This window comes from Aulonocara sp. 'chitande type north' Nkhata Bay, linkage group LG22 (assembly GCF_057382095.1).
Source record: "Aulonocara sp. 'chitande type north' Nkhata Bay isolate Kocher_YH1m ecotype deep benthic linkage group LG22, A_spYH_male_GT1.1, whole genome shotgun sequence".
Classification (NCBI taxonomy): Eukaryota; Metazoa; Chordata; class Actinopteri; order Cichliformes; family Cichlidae; genus Aulonocara; species Aulonocara sp. 'chitande type north' Nkhata Bay.
The window spans coordinates 17468145-17490764 of record NC_141364.1 but is presented as its reverse complement, the minus strand read 5'-3'; the positions used below and the strand labels follow the sequence as shown (position 1 = coordinate 17490764).

Genomic DNA, 22620 nt, shown 5'->3' with positions numbered 1-22620 from the left:
GCAAAGTCTTGCTGGCCTAACAGCCACCTTGCCTTGCCAACATTCGGCTGCCCAGGCGGTTGGAATTAACAATACTCACCGAGAACAGCCTGGTCCGGGCACACTGTGTTCAAGACCCCATTCACTGTAAGGACTTCTGTTAAACTGAAAGCATATTCATGAAAACTGTTCACCAAGTCACAGCAACATCTTGGACAGCTTCTTAGCTGTTATGAAACTGCAATGAAACTCAAACATTTGGAGCCTCTCTGAGAACAAAAGTTGAACTAAATATTTTATAAAAAAAAAATATCAGTGGCTCCACATTATAGTTTATACATTCACTGAACAAGTTAAAAGAAAATACCTGGATCAATCCTGGGAGGAGAAATAAAATCCCTTTAGGATTACATTAAAAAGAGTATCTGATGTAAGAATGAAGCGCGAAACTGTCGCTTTGGTGATCCCTTGTGAATAAACTAGCAGCTGAAAGCTTAAATATTATTTTAATAAAATAAACTCTTATTAGCTTTAGCTAGCTAGTGTACCGCGCTAACTGGAAAATGTTAGCATACTAACATTCCACATTACATCCTCTAGATTACAAATAATAATAGTTCAAATGTAGACAACTCACCTAAATTTTAAAAGCTTTAACATATATATATATATATATATATATATATATATATATATATATATATATATATGTATATACACATACATACATACATACATAGCATAGTACAGCTCTAGCTGCTGTCTTTGACTCCAGTTCTATTCATTGTGTTTAATGTTGAGCTGCTTTAAAATGCACAAAGAAAACACACTTGTATATGTAATTTATTAGTTTGGCAACCAGACTTTTCTATGTTTAGTCTAACAGTCTTTCCTTGTGTACTAGTGAGCATGCTAGCATTTAACTCACAGACTCCTAATCACAGTTTTGCCAAAAAATGATATCGCCATACCTTTATTAATTTTTCAACACAACCAAACACTTGAGTTTCCAACAACAACAGCATATCGCGTGTCTCCAATGAGATTGTTTTTAGTCTTCAAATGTTATTCTCATTTAGGACTAGAAATCATATTTATTTTGACCTGTAAATACTACAACACGGCTGAAATGAAGGGATATGACATTTTAAAACTTAACGAGTACTGTTAAAGAGTACTAGTTAAAAGTCACTAAAATGTAGCACTTGAAATTCTTGGATAAATTGCGAAATTTAAAATCTCATTAAAGCATTAATAAATAACATCTAACAAAAAAAGGCCAGCATGCAAAGCTACTAAATTACTTGGGGTAAACTAAATCAAGCTGCAGCTAAATACAGTACATCAGGCATTTCACAAGTCTACTCCTGATGTGTTATTTGGCAACATAAAGTCTGTACAGAATGAGGATAAGCATACATATTCTTTTATACAAAACAAACATGCTGTGAAACTGGAGAATACGAATCTGTGGTCCATCATCTAACCCCAAACCAGTTCATAGGAACGTCCTTTCAACAAGACAATCAGGAAATGCAATTTGCTTCATAGTGTAACAGTGTGGGAGAGATATCACGTGTTTCCACGTTGACCTCAAAGCATCTGTACAGCTCCAGTGGACTGTCTCCAGTAATGCCAGTCAGCTTATCAACCAGTCACAGTGTCTCTTTTGATTTTTTTCCCCCACAGTCTCTTGAGTCAGTTAACAAGCTGTCAAATCTCCGTCAGCATGATCTTGAAGGCGTCTGCGTAGCTCTCGATGCTGAGGATGAAGGTGTCTTCGTTGGAGTAGTGCTCGATGATGTTATCGTCCATGTTCACCAGGATCCTGCCGCAAAAACAGCAAAAGTTTGATTTCGTGTGGAAAAAGTTCAAGCTCCAAGTTAGTTTCCTCTTCCTTTTGTTTGCCTCACTCACCCTTTCTTACTTTTCTTGTACACCTTGGCTATCCTCTCCGTCGGCACGCCATATTTCTCTGATATCTACCGATGAGAAAAAAAAACAGAAAAGAAGCAAAAATAAAAAAGCAGCTTATGAACAGGCGCTCGGGCTGCAAACAATCTGTGCCTTTGACATTAGTTCCCACGTACAAACAGAGAGGCATCACTCACAGCATCCATCAGGCCTCTGAGCGTGGGAGACTTCAGCATCAGAGCGTCGAACACCTCGTCTGTCTCCTTTCTGACATACAGCAGCACTGCAGACAGGAGGGAGGAGAGCAGGCCACCTTTTAGTTTATATACATAATAATGTGCCTATGATTGGAGTGCACAGACGGAAGCACTTAGAGGTATTGTGTTTGTCAAACTAATCAGCAACCATTTATAAATCCTTTTACTACTTTTCATCTGATGTCAACAGTCCTTCGGGGCCACACAAACACATTTTGTTTTTGTGACATTTTACAGACTAAATAAGCGATCGGAAATCTGAAAAATGCAGTTTCATAACAGCCGGGAGGCTGCAAAAGGAGGTGGTGTGACTCAGTGAACCTTGCAAGGAATGAACTTTCAGTCTCACAGAAGAAGAAGAAGAAGTGCTTGGAAGAAATGGAAACGTAAGCATCTGTGAAGCTCCAGAACAGCTGCTAAATGTACCTCTATCTGCTAACATACAGAAGATTACCCGGTGAGACAAATCATAGATGCTTCTGAGAACGGTTTCATGTTGCTTATCCAAATAATCAGTTAAATCAAAATGATCGAATTGTTACTAAGCGTAAATAGTGCTGCTCGTGTTACGTATGATGGAAAATATCTGGATGGAAAAGGTTCTGGGCACGGTGTTTCCCTTTCTCGGGCCTGATTTGTTATAAATTGCATCGTTAATCATTAGAAATGTCAAACTCTCTTGCGTATTTCCCTGCTCTCCTTCCTGGACTTTGTCATTTCTAGAAGGTCACTTAAAGAAGACAGAAGAGATGACGTCCAGGTGTAGGAGAAGGCGGCCGTGCTCGTACCTCTCTTGTGCGCCTCCTCTTTGATCTGCTTGTGAGGAGACGGGCACAGATCTTCATCTGACGACCTGAACATCCTCTTCACCACCACACTCCTGTAAACACAGAACAGCGTCAGGTCAAGCGCAAGCACGTCTTCTTTTTTCCATTGCGGTGATGTGCACTTAAACTGCTTTCATTTGCATGACTTATATTTGTATGAAAACAGGAGTTTCGTGTTGACGCGTACTCACCCTTCTCTCTCAATCTCCTCTGTGTTGAAGGTAAACACCTGAAAAGGAAGCTTTAGGTATTAGTGGCAGAAATTAATCTTATTGAAAATATAAAAACACGAAGAAATAAATCTAAAAGTCTTTGGAATTTTCTATATTTCTGCACATATACGATTTACATGGCTCCTTAAAAAACAGTTAAGCAAATGAGACGAGAATGTTTTGCTCGGTTGTTTTTGGAGAAACTTCTCGAGTAGTACAGATTTCTGTTGGGGTATGTATGTGAACCTTCTAAGATGACTTCACCCCGTGTTCGAGGTGACTGATCAGGTGTAATGCTCAGAGTATATTTAACTCCACAATGTTGATGGATTTCTGAATATAAACTGGACATTTGAGGTCCTTACACAAGATTTCTACTGGATTAGGAACTTTTAGGACTTGGATAGCAGGGCTTAGCTCAAGCCGTGTTCAGTTTGGGAGGAGAACCTCTGACCAAGGAACTCCTAAACCCTGCCAAAAGTCCTCTGTGAAGAAGGAAGACTTTTACAATGGCAGAGGTTGCTGGGGAAGTTAAGAAGCTGCCCAGTAGCAAGGCACCAGGTTTGGATGAGATTCTAAAGGCAACAACTGGTGAACCATCTGGTTCTTATATAGCTTTTCTAAACCTGCTCATTCACACAAGCCCTTCTTCTATCTAGGATTCACACAGATTCATATTCCGATGGATGCATTAGATTGAAGCAACCAGGGATCTAAACCACCAGCCTTCCAGTTAACAGATGACCTGCTCTACTTCCTGAGCTACGGCCACCCCAAATGATTTTCATGTGCAGGGAGGCTGGGCTGAGCCTTGGGGATAGGGTAAGGCTCTTGAAGGAGCCTGGAGTAGAACTGTTGATCCTCCAGGTCAAAAACAGTTTGTCGATATGCTTTGAGATTTTGGTTAGAATGCCCCTTGGGGGCCTCCCTTTCTAGGTTTTCTTGGAGGAAGGGGCCGTAACACTATTATACAGGGTGGTGTATCTTGCAGTAAATTTTAAAATCCATGCCGAATGTAAAGTTTTACATGTAAATGTGTAATGTGTCCCATTCCAGACATGCAGCATATGTCCAAACAATAGTCAAACTCGTCTCGTGCAAGTATGTCTGGAGTCACGGCTGCTGTTCTGCTTCCCCAGCAAAGAGGACGTGTTTTGATCGTTACTGGTTAAATGGCTGAGGAATGAAAGCACTTTGAAATCGGATTATTCTTTTTGATACACCCTGTATATCTTGTCAACCCTGGGAATGCCCCAGGTTCCCCCAGGAAATACTGGGAAGTGTTGCTGGAGAAAAGGATGTCTGGAATACTGACTTTCAGGAAGCAGGTTAATTTTATTCTTCTTTGATTGTATAATTTATAGTTATAATTTGCTTCTTATATTCATTGTTTCATCCTTCCGGGCACAGATCCAGCAAAATATCCCAAAATATCCCAAGCCATCCCAACAATGGACTGTTCTCTCTGTTGAGGTCAGGAAAGCGATTCCGCTCCCTGAAGACCAACACAGAGAGACTGAGGAGGAGCTTCTTCCCGCAGGCGATACGGTCTCTCAATCACACCACCACACAGTACTGACCCACACATACAGTTCTTACACACACACTGGACTTTCTGGACATTGTTTTTGCACAACACTGGTCACTATATTCTTCATTTCCAGTTAATACTTGTACAGCTGCTGTTATTGTGTATATATTTATTTAGATTTAGATTTCTTCATACATTCTTATATAGTTCTATATTGTGTATTGTGTATTTTGTTGTACAGTTATTTTATTTTCAACTTTAATTTATATATTTTATCTTATTCTTCCCAGTTAAATTTACCCTTCATTCTAATTTGTGTTGTACAGTTATTTCATTTTTAACCTTAATTTATATTTTATTCCTTCCTAGTTAAATTTACCCTTTTTAATTTTTCATATTTATTTCCTATCTTATTCATAGCCTTTCCTTTTTTTGTTTTCTTTAGGTCACGAGCAGTTGTCCAAGCATTTCACTACATATCGTACTGTGTATGACTGTGTACGTGACAAATAAAATTTGAATTTGAATTTGAATTTGAAATATGGAAGGATGTTGAATTCTTGCGTGTTTGGATTCAGTGTTTTCATATCTCCAAACATAATGCTTCTTATTTATACCCTTAAACTTTATTTTGGGCTCCTCTGGCCAAGAGCAGATGGACAGCAGTAGCGTTCTCTTGTAGCCTTCTTGTGCACACCTTTGTTTTTCAGTCTTGTGCTACAGCTTTTACACATCTGGAGTGATTTTTATGAACCCACCGAGTCTTTATTTGTGTCTGACTGTATATTGATGGAGTTAAAACTCCTCAGAGACGCTTCAGTAACCTTTTCCAGCCGTAGAAGCAACAAAAACGCTTTTTCATAGGTCTTGTTTGCTCATGCCACGATACACTTCCTCCACAATATTAAAAAGATTAGACCTTGATCCTTGCTCGCTATATAAAAACATGGTATCACTTCACACCCAATTCTCATTTCACCTGCTAATCCTCAAGGTTCACATACTTTCACCACTCACAGATAATATTAATGACTGAACATTTTCATATATTTTCATCTCTTTTGTTTAATTCTGCCAAAGACAGACTCGAGGTAAGCTTCCTCTCAGCCTGTAGGCTCTGCAGGCACGCCATTATTTGTTCCTTTTATCCAGTTTTCTTAATAGGTCTTTGTTTATCCCATTGTGTTTCCTCTTTCATGTTGCCACCTACTGAGTTGGGGCTCTCTTTATCTACTCTAAGGACATGTGTGAAATTCAGATATTTTGGGTTACATTTTTGCAAAAATACAAAGTTTGCTTTTTTTCTTCTTTTTTTTTTTAAAAAAAAAGAAGAAGAAGAAAAAGACGAGGTGACCTACCTGTCCGGCTCTCTGCAGGTTTCCAAAGTGAACATCGGGGATGAAGAGCACGGGCTGGGCATCCAAGTCGGTCATGGTCTTGAAATAGGTGGTGTCGGACTTCTTGGTGGCACTTATCACCCCGACGCCTCCGTCTTTCCCTGGAGATAAGTCCAAATGAAAAAAGCAGAATATGAATAGCAACAATTATTACTTATGAAGGGGAGATATATTCACAGTGATTTGCAAACCTCAAACTGAACCCTGGAGCTATAATTTTCTCTGATTATTTTTTCATTTTCATTCAAAACTAAATTATTTCTCACTCGGCTCGTACCTTTCGACTTCTTGCGTAACAGTTTTCTCTCCTCATCCCTTATTTTCCTCTCAGCTCCCTGGAAACAAAAAGAAAAGAGACATCAGTTTGTGTATACGAACAAGCCTCAGAAAAAAAACACATCTGTGTGTGTGTGTGTGTGTAAGCTTCATTTTGTGCAGAGGATGCATAAACTGACCACTAGAGGGAGGACTGATGTCATGATATAACTGCCTCACTGCAGCTACCTGTCTGAATATTTTACAGTGAGTGCGCCTCTTACTGGTAACTCCCAGCAGCTCAGAACACACAAGTAACTTCAGCTTAATGACTTCACGTCAATGCCACATGAACTGAGACAAAACCAGACAGCAGTTAAACTCACAGTAGCGTATTTCTGTTCAAGCTTCTGAATTTAGTTCACTGTTTGAGCTGTTATGTAATCTGTACAGAAAATGAAGGCACGAACTTCATTTATAGTCCTTTAAACTACAACTTCTTTAAGTCACACATTTTAGGCGCCTTTAATTATTAAAGAAACAGCTCACAACAAAGATTAATGAGGGTTTTTTTAAGGAAACAGGTCACAGTTCATGAAAAGAGTTTTTGAGGGTATTTATTGTCACCCTGAGTAACACAAGGCAAGTGCATTTTTATATCCATTGTATTCAAGAAAAGGCAGACACCTGATATCTCCATAACTGGGCAACTCACACCAAAACAATCTAGATGGACAAAAACGGCATTATAGGCCAGAGGGTAAACATGCACATGTGCGATTGGAGTGGGCTGTCCCTTTAAAATCTCTCCTGAGAAATGAATGAGTCAAGAAAATAAGAATAATCAAACTTACTAAACAAATAAGGCGCATTTGGTTCTGGCTAAAGGACTCCACATATAAAGAAATACAGAAGAAGTGATCTATCACCTTGTCACAGAAGACCTTGATCTGTGAGTAGGCCCTGTGCAGCGGCCTGTTGCTGCGGTTGTTGTAGCTATAAGTGTCAATCTGGATCATCAGAGGAAGACCCTTCACCCCCTTCTGAGACGAGAAGTCTGTGCTCAGGCAGTTCACTGTGATGAAGATCTTCAGGGACACAGAACAAGGAAGGAGAGGTGGAAATGTTAAAATACTTTAACTCTGCAATTTAGGAATAAAAGTACACTCAGTCCTCACTTTTTTAGATACGCTGCTCTTTAACGCAGATATCCAATCGGCCAATCACATTGCAGCAACTCAGTTCATTTATGCATGCAGACATGGTCAAGACAACCAGCATCAGACAGCTGTCAGACAGTATTTCAGAAACGGATTTACTGGGATTTTCCCACACAATCATCTCTAGGCTTCACAGGATGGCATCACGAGCTCGAATAACTATCTTTACAACCAAGGTATGCAGAAGAGCATCTCTGAATGGGCTACAGCAGCAGAAGACCACACTGGGTGACACTTCTGTCAGCTCAGAACAGAAAATTTAGGCTGACCAAAATTGTACTCTGGAAGATTGGAAGAATGTCGCCCGGTCTGATGAGTCTCAACTTCTGCTGCAACTTTTAGATGGTGGAGTCAGAATTTGACATAAACAACATGAAACCTTGGATCCATCTTGTCTTGCATCAATGATTTAGGCTGCTTGTAGGTGTAATGGTGTGGGGAAATTTTCTTGGCACACTTTGGGCCCCTTAGTACCAATTGAGTATCATTTAAACACAATGTACCCATCTTCTAATTGCTGCTTCCAGAAGTATAACACGCAAAATCTCAAATCACCCCAATGAGTTCAGATGTACTCTGATGGCCTCCACAGCCATCACATCTCAATCCCACAGAGCACCTTTGGGATGTTGTGAAATGAGAGATTCACATCACAGAACGTGCAGCAACTGTGTGATGCTATCATTTCAATATGAATCTAAATGTCTGAGGAATGTTTCCAGCACCTTGTTAGAGTCTGTCCATATTTAAATCCCAAAGCGAGCCAGCATGTTTTCATTTTAAAACTCAAATGTTCGGCATACATAGTTTTGTCAGCTCTGAAACACCTTTAGTTAGCCAGTGGGAGCCTTTCCCTCCCTTTTTTTGACAGACACTTGGCTGTTAAGTGTCTAACAAACAAAATTCCTTTCCCCTGCGATGTGTTTTCTTCTCAGCAGATAAAAATCAAAAGTACAGCGATAACAGATCAGTGAGAAACTGTTTTCTTTTTCATGTGGTGGTGTTCCCATCAGTTAGAAAAAAAAAATCTGTTATGTTTCTGCTTTTCTTGTTCGTCAAGCCTCGGCACACATCGCCATCAATCTTTGGTCTGTGTTATAAATGTGCAGTACAACAAAAGCCAAGGAGGTTGGTCATTAACTTGAACCATAAAAACTCCATTATCTACAGCAGCCAAGAGGAAAGCCTGTGGAGAAGAGGCAGGGTCAATGCTAAAGCGCCATTCTTTTATTATTCTCTGCTCTGCAGTACTTCTCTCACTTTTATTTTCTCTGATTTTTCTATTTAAACACCAAAGCTACAACCGTTAACTGCACCACCCGTTTATAAATACATGGCAGAGCAAGGTGAGCCGCTAAAAAGAAAAGAAAAAAATTGATAAAGATCGAGTAACTGTTTCTCAACAGCACCCTGTTGGAAGACTACCAGCTTAAATCCTTGAGATGTACTTTAGTGACATGTAGGAAGATTACTCGGCCTCATAAAATGAAAATAAAATATTACATGGGAACTTATGCTGTGCACTCTCTCTGGTTTCTATTTATGAAGCAATAAACTCCATTAAAAGTTTAAAATAATAAATAAATATAATAAAAATAATCAAGTACTTGTGCAAAGGGCTAACAAAAAAATCTCCCATTTCTCTCAGAGTAGTTTGTTTGTCTTCCCGTACAATAATAACTTTTCTCTCTAGACAGATGGGCTCTTGTGTCTAAATATTATGTAGCATTGGTCCATTTTTATGCTCGGGCGGGTCAAATCCTGCTGTTTTAACAAAGCTGTGTCTCTCTGATAGACACAAGGTGTTTTTAGGCTTCAGTGCCGTGACCCACGGGCATTAGAAAATAGTGAAACAGGTATGTTACTCTCAACTTATTACAAGGTGGTGCTTGCAAACGTCCCTGGCTGTCACTGGGCAGGCATCACTTTTCAGTCTGCAGGGATAATGGTGTAAACAACCATATTGTAACCCAAACCACAACCTCTTCTTAAACCTAACTAAGGAGTTTTTGGTATCTGCACCTAACCTGTCACTAAAAGCAAAGGTTAAACTGAATGGAAACAAATAAAAATTAATCTCCCAAAACTGGGACAAAAACTGTGATTTCTTGGTGACAGAACTGTGACTTCTGAATGCAGCTCAAAAAAAGAAGGCCAATAACTCTTAATATTCGATATTTTCCACTGCTGATGAGTCAAATCAACAATGTCAAAGGACATGCTGACATGGGCACAGTATTTAAACGTTGCATCTGCAAGCCACTTTGCAACCCACCATCACCTAAGCCCCTCTTTTTTCTGCTGTGTCTGATGTCGCAACTGTTGTTCTGGGTTTTGCAGCTGTTTTGATCTCTTTAGGCTTCACACAATAGAACAGTATAACAGTTGTAATCTTCCTTTGACTAAAGCGGCCCCTGACATAAGTTTTTCTTCAAATAAAAAGCACTTAAAGCAGGAACCTCTGTTTCAGGTGTGCACACCATATCATTTGCGCTTTACTCTGAAAATAGTTCTATTGTGTTTAATTGAGGCTCAGCCTCTGGGTGTTGTGTTCTTCTTTATTGCCTTACATCTTATTCATTTGACAAGCAGTGTTTTTCAACTTGCTATCAGGCATATCAGGCGTGTAAAAACATATCATGGAAGTGAAAAAGACTCTGTCTCTTTAAAGTCCTCCTGGTTTTCTTTTAGTTCTGACAGAGAAGAGCAAATAGACTAAACTAGCAGGGCAGTACACCTGTTTCCGTGGTTCAACATGCATACGTTCAGGCTCAATAGTTGTACAGATTCAGAGAGGCAAAAAGAGTGACAGAAGGAAAGAAAGACAGAAAAAGATGAACAGACAGAGCAAATATTTATCTAGAGAAGTGAGCTTGCATTTTCTCCAGCACTGTCTTTGTCCCCAGGCTGCTATTACAATGAAAGAGGCACACAACACGGAGTGATTCACACAGTCGCTGGTGCTCACACAGAAATGAGGGCAAAACAAACAACAGAGGGTGGGGACGGAGACTAGTGTGTGTGTTGGCCCTTGGGGGCACTCTGGAGTTCAAACACCGGCGGGGCTCCGTTTAAGGAGTGGCCACAAAGGAGGACAAACAGAGCAAAGCTACGCAACACTGCCCGGCAGTTTTATGACACGCAGTCAAAACCACTCCGATCACAGCGGCAGAAACCATTTGCCAACGTTTTAGGAATCAATTGTTGATTTCAAAATGAGCGCAAGAGCGTTAGTGATGCCTACGGGTCAGGCAGGTGCTTGCATCACATTCGAAAGTGCTTTTGTTTGCCAACAACTGAATCAGCTCAAAAAACCTGTCCCACTGCTTTTTCTTATTTCCAACACGCCTCCAGCAAGAGTAAATACTATGGAGTTTCTGGGAAAATTACAATGACATTTATTTCCTACACACACACGCACACACACATGCACACGCACACACACACACACACACACACACACACACACACACACACACACACACACACCCAGCCGTAATAAATTTGTACCTTGGCCTCTTCGTTCACATCCCAGGTGAAGGAGACGGCGTTGTAGGCGATTTCTTCAATGTTGCTGATCGTGTTGAAGCTCTCCTTGTAATCAGCTGTGGGGACACACGGGGACACGGTTCATTTCAAGTATGAGTTCTTCAGCAAACAGTCATACCGCCCCTCAAACCGGTCAATAAAAGCAGGTAGCTATTGTTATTTAAGATAAGCAATGAAATGACACGCTTCACTTTTGTGAGATAAAGCCTTATCGGCAAGAGCAAACAGAGACTCGGGCTTCAAAGGCAGCAGGAGGAAACACAGAAGACTATTGGCCGCAGAGGACCACATTAAAAGCCAGTCAGATGAGTGCATCAGATTCATATTGTTGACCTCAGACTTACAAACAGGATGGACTTGCAGGGCTGTGGTATGCTGGCATAATGACTCACATGTGGCCCGGGATTTTATTTCAATGTAAAGAGTGAATCATGACTATCATTACTGTAAGAATGAATTTACATCTGTCTATTTTAGCAAAGAGATTTCACGCGTCCCTTCATTTTGAGGATTTAGACTGTAAAACTGCGGAGAGATTTGTGCTCATGTGGCCCATTTCCAAAGGTTTATATCGTTATTTGGAAGGAACGCCACAAATATGCAGATAATGAAGAAAGCATTGCCTGCCACACAATTTTTTGCCACTAAGTAAAGTATAGAATCCATCATCCATCCATCATCTCCAAGAAATAGCCTTGGAATAAAAATCTTCGTGTGGGAGGATGAGATCCAATTGTGATCAGTTCAATGCCCCCCGCCCCCTCTGTCAGTGACTGCTCATCTCCTCCCTCAACCTAACCACCGTTACAGCAATACTTCCTGCTTTCTGAACAGGTGCACAAAGCTGCAAGGCGAGCAGCAACAACATGCCTGTCTGCTAACAGCCCACTTTAAGTAGGCTCATTCAAATGATCCATTCTGTGACGCTGCCCAGGGGCACGACGGATCCCGCCTCATCCCCACTAACCCCCACGACTCGCTATTCACCTCAGATCACCGAATATCTTCGAGTTACCGCCGCGCAGTCTGAGCTAGCTGAAGCTGCGGGGACGACGGCCCGTCCTCGATCGCTGGCCTGGTTTGTCAGCATGATCTTTAACGAATGTATACTTTTTGAAAGATGAGCGTGTCCGTGTGCAGATAATATCTCTCTGTTGATACATGATAACGATCTTTGTATCATATATGCACACCTATAAACAGAAACTCATTACACTAGCAAATGCCAAACAGGGTGTCAAAGAATTGCAGGCTGAAAAAGCTACCACACTTCCTCCAAACAGACGCACACATGCGATTACATGAAAACAGCAGTAAAATACCTTTAATTTCCAAGTAATCATGTTAATGCTGAGATGAATTCAAGTTCTTGCTTTGCAGTTATTTGAAGACTATTTATGTAATTTGATAATAAAATGTGCCATATAATCTTACTCTTTCTCTTAACTGTGTTTTCCTATGTGTCTATGAAGGGACCAGGAAAGCAGACAGCTACATTTGGTGCACCTGGGCAAAGCAGTCCTGGATGACAGAAACTCTTATGTTGGCTCATTAACACCTAAATTAGCATGCTTTCCCTTTAGTTAACCTCTTTTTTATTTAAGTTTTGCGACTCATCTCTCGTTTCATTTAGTTATAACAATCTCTTATTTTATTGTCGTCCGCTGTGTGATCATTTCTGCACTTATCGTAGTCTGGGAACCCGTCTAGAAAAAGTGGGCTCCTATCCAGGATCTGAACACTGAGCCCTTTTGCAAACTGAGGTTTTATCTTCTAGGATTGCCTGGGTGCCCTGTCACAGCAACAGCACAGTGGCTCTAGATCCCTTTAAAAGTACAGTTCAGCATTTTGAGAAATGTTGTTATTAGATGCCTCATATCACTTTCAAATCCGTGGTCACAGTCAGGAAACAGGAGGCTCTGTTTATCATCAAGACTACTATACTTTCTGTCTGTCCTGAATACACAGTAAACCAAACAAACACGACTAAAAGTCAATAATGGATCTTCCACAGGGCTTTAGGAAAACATTTAATGCCAAGATACTGAATCCTGAGTTGGCCCATGTGAATCCTAGAAAGTGCTTTGAGTGCTCAACTCAGTTGCTGCCTCTGCAAGCTGCTTTGCAACCCATCCTCCATCCTAGCTCCTTGTCCTCATGCTATAACCAAGTTGCTGTGCATACTTTTATCTCGGAAATCAGATGTCACTCCTGACCTTTATGGGTCCAGACTTTATTTTGCTCTTGAGCTCCATGTGTATTTGTGACACACTAAATAAGCAAGCCACAAATACATAGCAGTGGTTGCTGTTTTACAGTTTTACTAATGTCAACATGCATTTGGATTGTGAAGTTGGAGTTGCTGGGGTTTCTCCAACTTCCTGAGTTGGAAATTTGACTTGATGGGTGTTCCACTTGAAAATTCTGATTTGGAAGTTGGGATTTACCACTTCAAATTGAATTCTACTATAGCTGCAACCTTCAAATCTTCTTTGTAAAGTAAAGTTTTTAACCCAAGCTTTTCAGGAGGAAGCGTGCACGTCATTACGTAATAAAAAGCAAGGTGGATGTAAAGGAAAAAAGGGGAAAAGGTTATTTATTCCACACATAACTACAACTACAAAACAAGCCTCCAGTTGAACTCTTGATTATATGTTTATCTTACTAATATACCTTAAACAACTGTCAGAAAACTGTTGCTCCACATCGTGCTTACTTGCCTAACTTAATCCACGCATGCCGGGCCGGCCCAACCACACAGACCAACAGACAGACAAACAGAACAGACTCACAAAACCAGGGAGAAAAAATGGAGCACAACATTTACAAAATCAGCTTAAAAAAATCAAGAACAAACATTAAAAACGCAACAAGTTAAAGCTCATAACATATTATTTAAATGTGACTTAATATATTCAAGCTAAATATTGGCCTGAATTCTCTATGACTACAACAGCAGCATTAATCATATATCTTTTGTCTCTGATTAGAGCCTACTTTCACTAAAGTGGTCCTGACACAACTGTCTTTGAAAATGTTCAGTTCTTCCAGTGGATCTACCCATCCGAGAGCAAACTGACCAATATTTTCTTGACTAAAAATGAAAGAAGTCCAAAATGTTAACGGGTTTGGCATCCTCTGGATCGTCTCTCCCGGCAGATGTAAAGATGTGTGTGAATTGTAGGCTGATTGGGACTTGTCTCGGGTTGTATAAATATAAGAATTAAGATGAAGATCTAAACTGGGGAAGAATTACTTCCAACAGACCACGACCAGCTAAGGTAACAGTGTGGCTAGCATTCCTCTCCCTGTCCTGACAAGCTGCCTATGTCTGTGTGTGCTTCTCCCATCGAATTCTCCCACATACCTCTACATCTCCGCTCTCCGAGCAGGCCCTAGCTTGTCAAAAGGCAAACCGCCTACTCGCTTCTCACACACACTCATTCAACAAGGCGTAGAAAAAGACGGTTCAAATTCAAATGCATCAACTGAAAATCGACGGCAGACAAAAGGTCAAAAGTGTGACGATTACGAGTCTTCAGATGAGAACGCGTTTACCCGTGGGAAACGCTGTGAGATGGAGTTTCACAACTTCAAGTTGAACCCTGCTTTGGATTATTGTTTTTCTCTCTTTTCACAATTATTTCTGCTCAGTCTCCCAGGTAATGTGAAAGAGATTAGAGGATTTAAGTGGTGGGTCTCAGCCATACGTAGACATTAGGAGACTCAGGTGTGTGTGCGTGTGCGACGGCCCAGCCTTTTGTCTGATGGTGGGCAGCTGTACGGCCACAGACAGACATCTGGGTGGAGGCTTGTTTGCTCTCAGTTTAGCAATGCTGTGTTTATTGGTTAAGCACATTCCAGCATAAATGTGTCATCTTGTCCTTTGCTTTGTGCGTTTTCATTCACTCATCTGTTCAACATGGGAAGGAACATGAAGACAAAAAGATGGAGGGAGGCAGTGAAAGTCTCACCGATGTCCAGGACTCGCTGTTTGGCCGTGTGCTGCCGGGAGTGCCAGTACTTCCAGTATTTAAGCTGCTCGTCTCGGTTCTTATCCTCACTGAACACCACCATGATCACACTCTGAGGAGGGAGACGAGACAGAAAACAAAACGTTAACACGACTTATGAGTCAGACAACACCAGTCCTATCTGACATTCATTTTTATATTACAGCTTGGCTTTTATTTGTAACTTTGGACTCAGATTATCTCCAGAGAGTTGCATCAATATAACAACAAAAAGGGGATGATCACCTCAAAATTTACCCAAGTTTTAATAAACTCTGTCTGAGTGATTAGGGTTAACTGTTTCCTGCTTATCCTAGCCAAACTGCTCACATCATAATGGCCAAGCTATGAAAAAAAAATCACATTTTATGAAGTTAAAGGCACATATTTTGCTACTTCACAGCTTCATACTGGACTCTATCTTAATCTGAGAGTTTATCTGCACTTTCCATCTGCAGCCAGAGCCGGGCCTTGAGATGACTACATTAGCGATAATACTCTTATTGACACCACAAAGAGAAAATAACAGAAAATCCGCTTTAAAAGTGAACATTTGGAGGAGCTTGAAGCCTTTTAGCTCAAGGGGATTACTCCTGCATATGGTGACCTCATTTGGGAGTTTGGAAATGTGTAATACGATCAGCAGCCAATCACATAAAATAAGGAAAAGAACAACAGATTCTCCTTAATTTCTTACCTTTGTTTTAGCTCTGTTTTTGATCTCCACATATTCTTCTGGGCAGTATCCGATTCATAACATCTGAGTTTATATTTTAGCAATTTTAGCAATTTTACTTGCTACAGGTCATAATGCCGAAAGAGAGATTAAAGACGGATGTGGACATGCTCACCCGGACTTTACTGATGGGGTGTCGGAGGCGCTTGTTGGCGCTGAGCTCGTTGAGCGTCACAGCGTAGAACTGGCCTTTGTTCAGGTAGGTCATCGGCCCTTCGCCCTGCTTCTGACGCAGCGAGCGCGTGGCGTCCAGCGTGTACTGGAAGCTGTCGCTGTACACACAAACACACCGAGAGCCCCGTGACTGGAAATGACAATCGCACCGAAAGGCTCTTCTGGTTACAAAATGGTCTGCATGTGAACATTTACGCCACAGCCACTGTGATAGCAGGTGGGCTTGAGTCACTTACATTCCCTCCTGATGAAATAAGAAGTCACCTGTGGCTAGAGAGGAAGGCGAGTGGTACTTCTGTTGAAAAGGCACAAAAACACAGAAAAAGAGGAAATTATTCAATATAAAGGCACATTTTAGAGGAACTGCTCAAACAATGCTGCAGGTGGAAAGACGTGAAGGTCCTGGTCAGCTGGAGACCTCCGAGCTACAGGGAGCACATCGGATGGACGAATGTAGTGAGCCTTTAACCTCTGAGTGATTCATATTTGTACATTTATCAGTCTCTGTCCAGCATATACAGTTCAAATCATCAGCAGTCCTCTTGTGTTACATTTCCTGTTTTAGTGCCTGCTTTATTTCTCTTCCCGGCATGCCTTCTAGCACCTCATCATTCATGCAGCGGTGGTTTATAGGATTATAATAACAACACAGCAAAAAGAAGAAAAGAAGCAGACCTGATCCTGTCATTGCAATGCATTGTGGTCTACTGAGCAGCTTTGGACAGTTGCTATATTCGCTGATTATCTTGTAGATTTACTGGCATCAACAGCACATAAACTACAATGCCCAACAAGTTTAGCACCAACAGTGTGCTTTTTTGTTCAGTGTTCCCTTAAAAAGAAGCCGATTCTATGTTTATCTTCATCAGTGTCTGTTCATGTCACACTCTTTCCATTCTCACCGCGTCTCGTTCCTCTTCGTACGGACTGTCAGGCGGGCTCTGCTCGTCGTCTTTGGCGTACGAGTTGTGACTGACCGTGGTCACCTCATACGGACTCTGTTCGTAGATCACCCGCGCCGAGTCTTCTCCTTCCACCCTGTAGTGAGCCCCCCCTCCTGGCATGAAGACGGGCGCATATACCTCGGCCTTCACCACGGCAACAGCCGGAGAACCTCCGTCCCCCGACCCCGTCGAGCCGCTGAACTGCTCCCGCTTGGTCTCCTGGTGCTCGGTGTTCAAGGACAGGTTGACGGGGACGGACTTGAGGACCTGAACGCGGTTGTCCACCATCTCCACCTCGCTTTGGCTGCTGGGGTTGTTCTGCAACATCGGCCTGAATAAAAACATGAAATTAATAGGATTACATGTGTTTCCTTGTGAAACGCACAAACTATTAGATAGTAAAATTATTGGGTGAGCTACATCTTGAGGTAAATGTCTGCTGCTCTCTTTACGGCCTCAACAAAAAAAAATAAAATAAAAAAAATAATCATAAGTAGCCCTAAAACTGATGTTCGTTTTAGTAAAAGAAAGGTTCCCTGTGGTGTCTTTTGTGTGGGTTTGATGTACGCTAAAGCAACAAATGGAATAAAACAGGTAAAACATGCATTCACTATAAATAGATATCTGTATATGAATATGCAAAATCTGTCTGCAGGAGGCAAAAGCTTTGGCACTTCAGGAAGCTTTTTGGTTTATGAACAATCAGGTTTTGGTTGCATGCAGGTAAAAAGCCTGCATGGAGGGCATAAAAGGCTAAGCATTTGATGAACTGCGATCTCAAGACCACTGATTATAATCTGATGATGTTTAATGCAGGTTTTTGTAATTTATATGAATACAGCAGTGACTTAGCCGATTCCCAGAAAAATCACATTGCGACTGTATTTTGTGCTTCTTTGCTGTTTTTTAACTTCAGGGGGTCGTTTTTTGGCTTAACTCTAATAAACATGGTTACAGAGGGTCAATGCAGGTCTTTAAAAAAGTCCCCTTTTCATATTTTAAGATGTAAAAATGCGTTCGCCACTAAAATACAACACATGCAGGTTTATGTAGAAGAAGAAAACTCCAATGAGAAGCTGCTTTCATTTAAAGGTTAGCACTAATTTGCAAGTCAGCGTTGAAGAGCTGAAAAATAATAATAAAATAAATGTAATGATGCTCCCAGGCACAGTTTCTCTAAACACTCACGCAGCATGTTGTCTAAATGGAAATGAGGCGATGTTTCCCTTTTTACAGATCAGTAAGTAGATAACAGCAGTTTGCTCCCAGAGCCGGAGCGTATTATATCATCAAATCTTTTGTATTCTTCTTTTTTCCTCAGGGAGCGGGAGCCTTTCATTGGCTTCAGTCCAGTCTGGGCTTCTTTCTTTCAGTATCAGTGCTTGGAGTGAAACAAGACTCACTGATCTGTGATATTTTCACACGTTCATGCTCCTGGTGTTTGTCTCATATCACTGCGACCTTAGATTAGATGACTCGCTACTATTGTAACTGAAAGCAATTTTTGAAGAAATGGCTTTTTGTATTAAACAGTTTTCATAGAACATCTTTTTAACTGTCTACTTTCATTGCACTGAGCGCCCTTGTTTGTTTCCACCTGCTGCTGGAAACGTCGACCACCATGTTGGGCGTATTTTCGTGGTGTTTCGAACGAGGCGAGTGTTCACTGACCTCTTCTCCTGTTCCTCTGTAATTTCAGTGGCTTTGGAAAGTTGCAGAAGTCTCTTTTCTTTGGGCACCTACAGAGAAAAGGAGGACCGTCAAGTCACTCTCGGTCAAGCCTATAAGGGAGCTGTAGCTCCCAGTTTAGTGTCCCACATGCAACATGTCACCTGTTTACGTCAGACCTCTGTGCTGTGTAATGTTTCAGTCGATTCAGTTAAAACAATTGTCATTGTGGTCTGATTTAACTTATTTGACAAATCTAAATAGAAAGGAAATGTCCAAAATATGTTAATTAATATGCTGCTACATTTTAATTATTATTTCATCTCCTTTCAGCCAGCTTTCCTCTGATTGGCTGCCCCTCACAAACAAAAAGCTCTGATCAGCAGGTGAGTGCCTGAGATGACCATATTGGGGATATCTGATCTCAGTGACATCATAAACGTCAATCAGTAGAAAAACTGTGTTCAGAGCTTTTAGACAGGGCTTACTTGCACACACACCGAGTTCATTATCACTTTTGCTATGTTGAATGTTTCATTAATGGTACAGATGCATGAAAGAATCAAAGGCGAAGGACAACAGGTGCTCTTTATGAGGGTTTTGGGCACCTTGTAGTAGTCGTAGAGCAGACCCAGGGCGTTGGCACTGTCCTCGTCTCCATTGATGCTCATCATCGCCTTGGTGGCGGCTGTCAGCGGGTTCTCCAGGTACGACCGCCACGCCTCATCCTCGCTGGTGTACGCCCTCCTCTCGTTGGGGACCACCACTACCAGACGTTTGCTTGAGAAGCACAGGGATTTAAACACTGTTTTACACATGTACAGTTTTTTTTGGTAGGCGATCAAAAAAACATGACAACTGTTATTTTCCAGGCTGAACTGTGATGGATGAACTAATTAGCTAGAGCAGCGTTCACGCCTGTCTGTTTTTCTCTGTGTGTTTTCCTCTTTGCTCTTTAGGCTCACTTAAGATCAGATCAGAGACCAGTTAAATACACACAGTGTTGCCACAACATCTCTCTGAGCTCAGCCAATCACAGGAAAGGCTCCGAATGTGGCAACTTGCACAACGAAATGCTCCTGTCATGTCTGACAGTGGCCATTTTTCATTTGGCTTTCATGTTTGTGGCTTCAACACACTTCTAGACATTTACACAGGAAATATTAATGAGAATTTTTTTCTTTCATAGATCTCTGTGTAAGTGTATGAAAGATCCGCTTTCTCTATTTGTGCACTGCGACCAGTGATGCAAAAGCTTTATACAGAAAATAAAGGGCAAAAGAGAAGCTCCGCTGTGTCTTCCTTATACTGAGTCACACAAAAAGGCACGATGGCATGCTTTCTTTACCCGGCTGCAAATAAATAATGCTCCTGCCTTTGGATCGAGCTTGTATTGTGAAAGAGGGTCGCCGGAAAGCAGACGTCTGAGCGATGTTTAGGAGTTTTGGAGCTTTAATCTGCTGGGTTTGAGTAAATGTTAACGCTGTGTGTCAAAATAGAGGCAGACACCTGCTGCTTCCACTTATGCGGGAGACAGCAGCTCTGCAGAAAAACTGGAAAATCAACTATGCAGCCACACTTTGACAACCATATTTGTTGCAACATATACTTCTAATAGTGATGATAATGGATGAAATAATAATTGATTATCGTGTTGGGAATGATCTAACTAAATGAAATAAGGCATAAGATTATTTTTAATGCAGTTAATCCCTGTTATAACAATATTAGACACAATTACAATTTAAATTACACAGAATTTGGAGAAAGCAGGACACCTGTAACATCTGGTCTGTATTATTAATATTATTATGATTGTTAAGGAAAAAATAACAATTTTAATTTTTAATTTTCAAGAGCAAAATCCTTCTGACTCTATTAAAATTTTAGCGCTGCAGTCCAAAGGTTGATTTCTTTAAAATAACTGTTAATAAATAAAGGAGTTTGTATATCCCGTTAGAAAACAACAGAAGAGACCAGCAGGCTTTACAAACTGTTCCCATTCACAAGCAGATCCAACACGCTCTCTAGGCCTTAAATAGGAGGAGGGAATGAAACGATGCAATGATATCCAAAAGCAGCACAAAAAAGTATATTTTTTTAGTTAAAGTGTTTAAAAATAACAGTCCTTGCACCCTGAAGGTTTTCCCATCAGTCAAAAATGGCGAATTCACCTCTAATGAAATCCACGGCGCCAAGCTTGTCAGCTTCTCCTCCAGGCCCTAGAACAGCTTCATATCTGTCATAAACAGTCCAAACGGAGCGAAACCGGTACGCGAGCCCCATTTTACACCCCCCTTATTATTATTATTTTTTAAAGTGTGTGTGTCCTAAACAAAGGTAATCCCGGGTTTAAAGCAGCTTCGTTTTAATAACAGACTCAAAAGAAAACACTTGAACAACTTTCTCCCCCCCGCATGTAGAAATCAGCAAAGATCCTCTCCTCTGGCTCGATCACTTACTTGTCTGTCTCCTGTGACATATTTAGCTTCCTCTACGATTCTTCCTTGTGAAACTGGACTTTCAAGTCGGAGCAGGTAATAGAGTGAGAGTGAGTTGCCAGAAGTTGGGCTACAGGTAAGTCGACTTTTTCTCGCCCCGCTTCTTTTCTCCCTGCCCCTCTCTCCCTCTCTCTCCTCTCTCTCTCTCCCTGTGTTTGTGTTTGGCTTGCCTCTCCTCCGCTCCTTCCACCTGGGCAGGTAAGGCAGCAGCCAATCCCTCTGCGTCTCTCTCGCTCACCTTAAACGTAGATTACGGTGACAAACATCAGCGTGTCATACTTAGCGCATTGCGATATTTGCCATGACTCTCTTTTAATGGCAGCCGGTCAACTTTGTGGCTCTGAATTCTTTCACAGTGGAACAATTGAGGCTGAGGGCGAGTCTGCCCGCTGATTGGCTGCTGTCGAGGGGAGAGGAGATCCGATTGGCTGCTGGGGGCAGGTAGAGGCCCACCTTACCTGCGAGCGAAGCAAAGACAGAAAACGAAGACACACAGGAAACAGATTAGATTTACGGATTTTTACGGCTTCAGATATGATTTGATTCTGTTATGATTGATTATGTTTGAAACAGGAGGACTCGAGGCGTGACTGCACAGCCTCGAACTGGCCACTCACTGCCTCAGGCTGTCTTTCATTCCCCCATCGGCTGATTTTACTTCTGACCCCTCAGATTTCAATAGTGACTCGTGTGTGTGTGTGTGTGTGTGTGTGTGTGTGTGTGTGTGTGTGTGTGTGTGTGTGTGTGTGTGTGTGTGTTCCAGGTAATCTCAGAGCAGAGCGAAGGCAGGGAGGAGCCCTGTCATTAGCTGACACAATGCCATTGTCCCCTTAATGAAGCTATTGTATAAGGAGATCCCAGTGTTTAGGAATACCCTGCCAGAGCAAACAGTGTGTGTGTGTCTCTGTGTGTGTGTGTGTCATACAATGACTGTGGAAGTGGTCAGGTGCGGTGCAAACAATCTATAATTGCTGAATATAAAACTTCATTTTTCTTTTTTTAATGAAGACGGTTGATGGACACAAGTGTCCATTCACAGAGCAGAGACACAGCAAATAAAACTATACTATATATACTCAGTATATAAACAATATGTCGACTTGTTTGGTCAAAGAGAAACAGGATAAGTGGTAGGAAATTAATTATTTGAGCACAATTGTGATATATGTTATTTTTGAAAGTTGATAGTTTGATAGTTTAAGATTTTAAACAGATAACGCTGTAAACAGATTTACAGCTTCTTCTATTTTTAGGTTTTGACCCCCTGGACATGAGTTTTAATGTGTAATGCATTAATGAATTTAATACCATGAAGTCTAAGTAAAAGAGAATGATGACAGGTAATCTAACCCCATACTATAAGAATATCTCATTTCTATCTTTCTCCCAAGTCCTGAGTGTCAGAGAGTCAAACATATGAATCCAGCTGAAAATGATTTCCTT

The 22620-nt window shown here is 41.2% G+C and overlaps 1 protein-coding gene across 2 annotated transcripts; it reads right to left on the bottom strand.

Annotated features, from left to right (window-relative positions):
• Positions 1-814: 814 nt before the first annotated feature.
• grhl2b (grainyhead-like transcription factor 2b) lies at positions 815-21497 on the bottom strand. 2 transcript variants are annotated; one of them, XM_086280525.1, is made up of 16 exons: positions 21139-21497; positions 19285-19456; positions 18680-18747; positions 16967-17339; positions 16301-16359; positions 16006-16162; positions 15116-15227; positions 11103-11197; positions 7302-7460; positions 6395-6452; positions 6079-6218; positions 3169-3206; positions 2939-3030; positions 2091-2176; positions 1897-1961; positions 815-1807 (listed from the first exon to the last, which is right to left on the bottom strand). In XM_086280525.1, exons 1-16 carry the CDS (start codon positions 21156-21158, stop codon positions 1693-1695), a joined length of 1809 nt encoding a protein of 602 aa, XP_086136651.1. In that variant the 5' UTR covers positions 21159-21497; the 3' UTR covers positions 815-1692. The 2 variants fall into 2 exon arrangements, with proteins under 2 accessions (XP_086136651.1, XP_086136652.1); XM_086280526.1 differs by lacking the exon at positions 21139-21497 and adding an exon at positions 20851-21080.
• Positions 21498-22620: the final 1123 nt, after the last annotated feature.

Excerpts from the sequence above, each read along its gene's own strand:
- grhl2b (XM_086280525.1), bottom strand. The coding sequence starts at position 21,158 with ATGTCACAGGAGACAGACAA. Across the intron at positions 3,207-6,078 it reads ACCTGCAGAGAGCCGGACAG|GTGTTTACCTTCAACACAGA; the intron begins GTAGGTCACCTC and ends CTTCCTTTTCAG. Across the intron at positions 1,962-2,090 it reads TCAGAGGCCTGATGGATGCT|ATATCAGAGAAATATGGCGT; the intron begins GTGAGTGATGCC and ends TCTCATCGGTAG.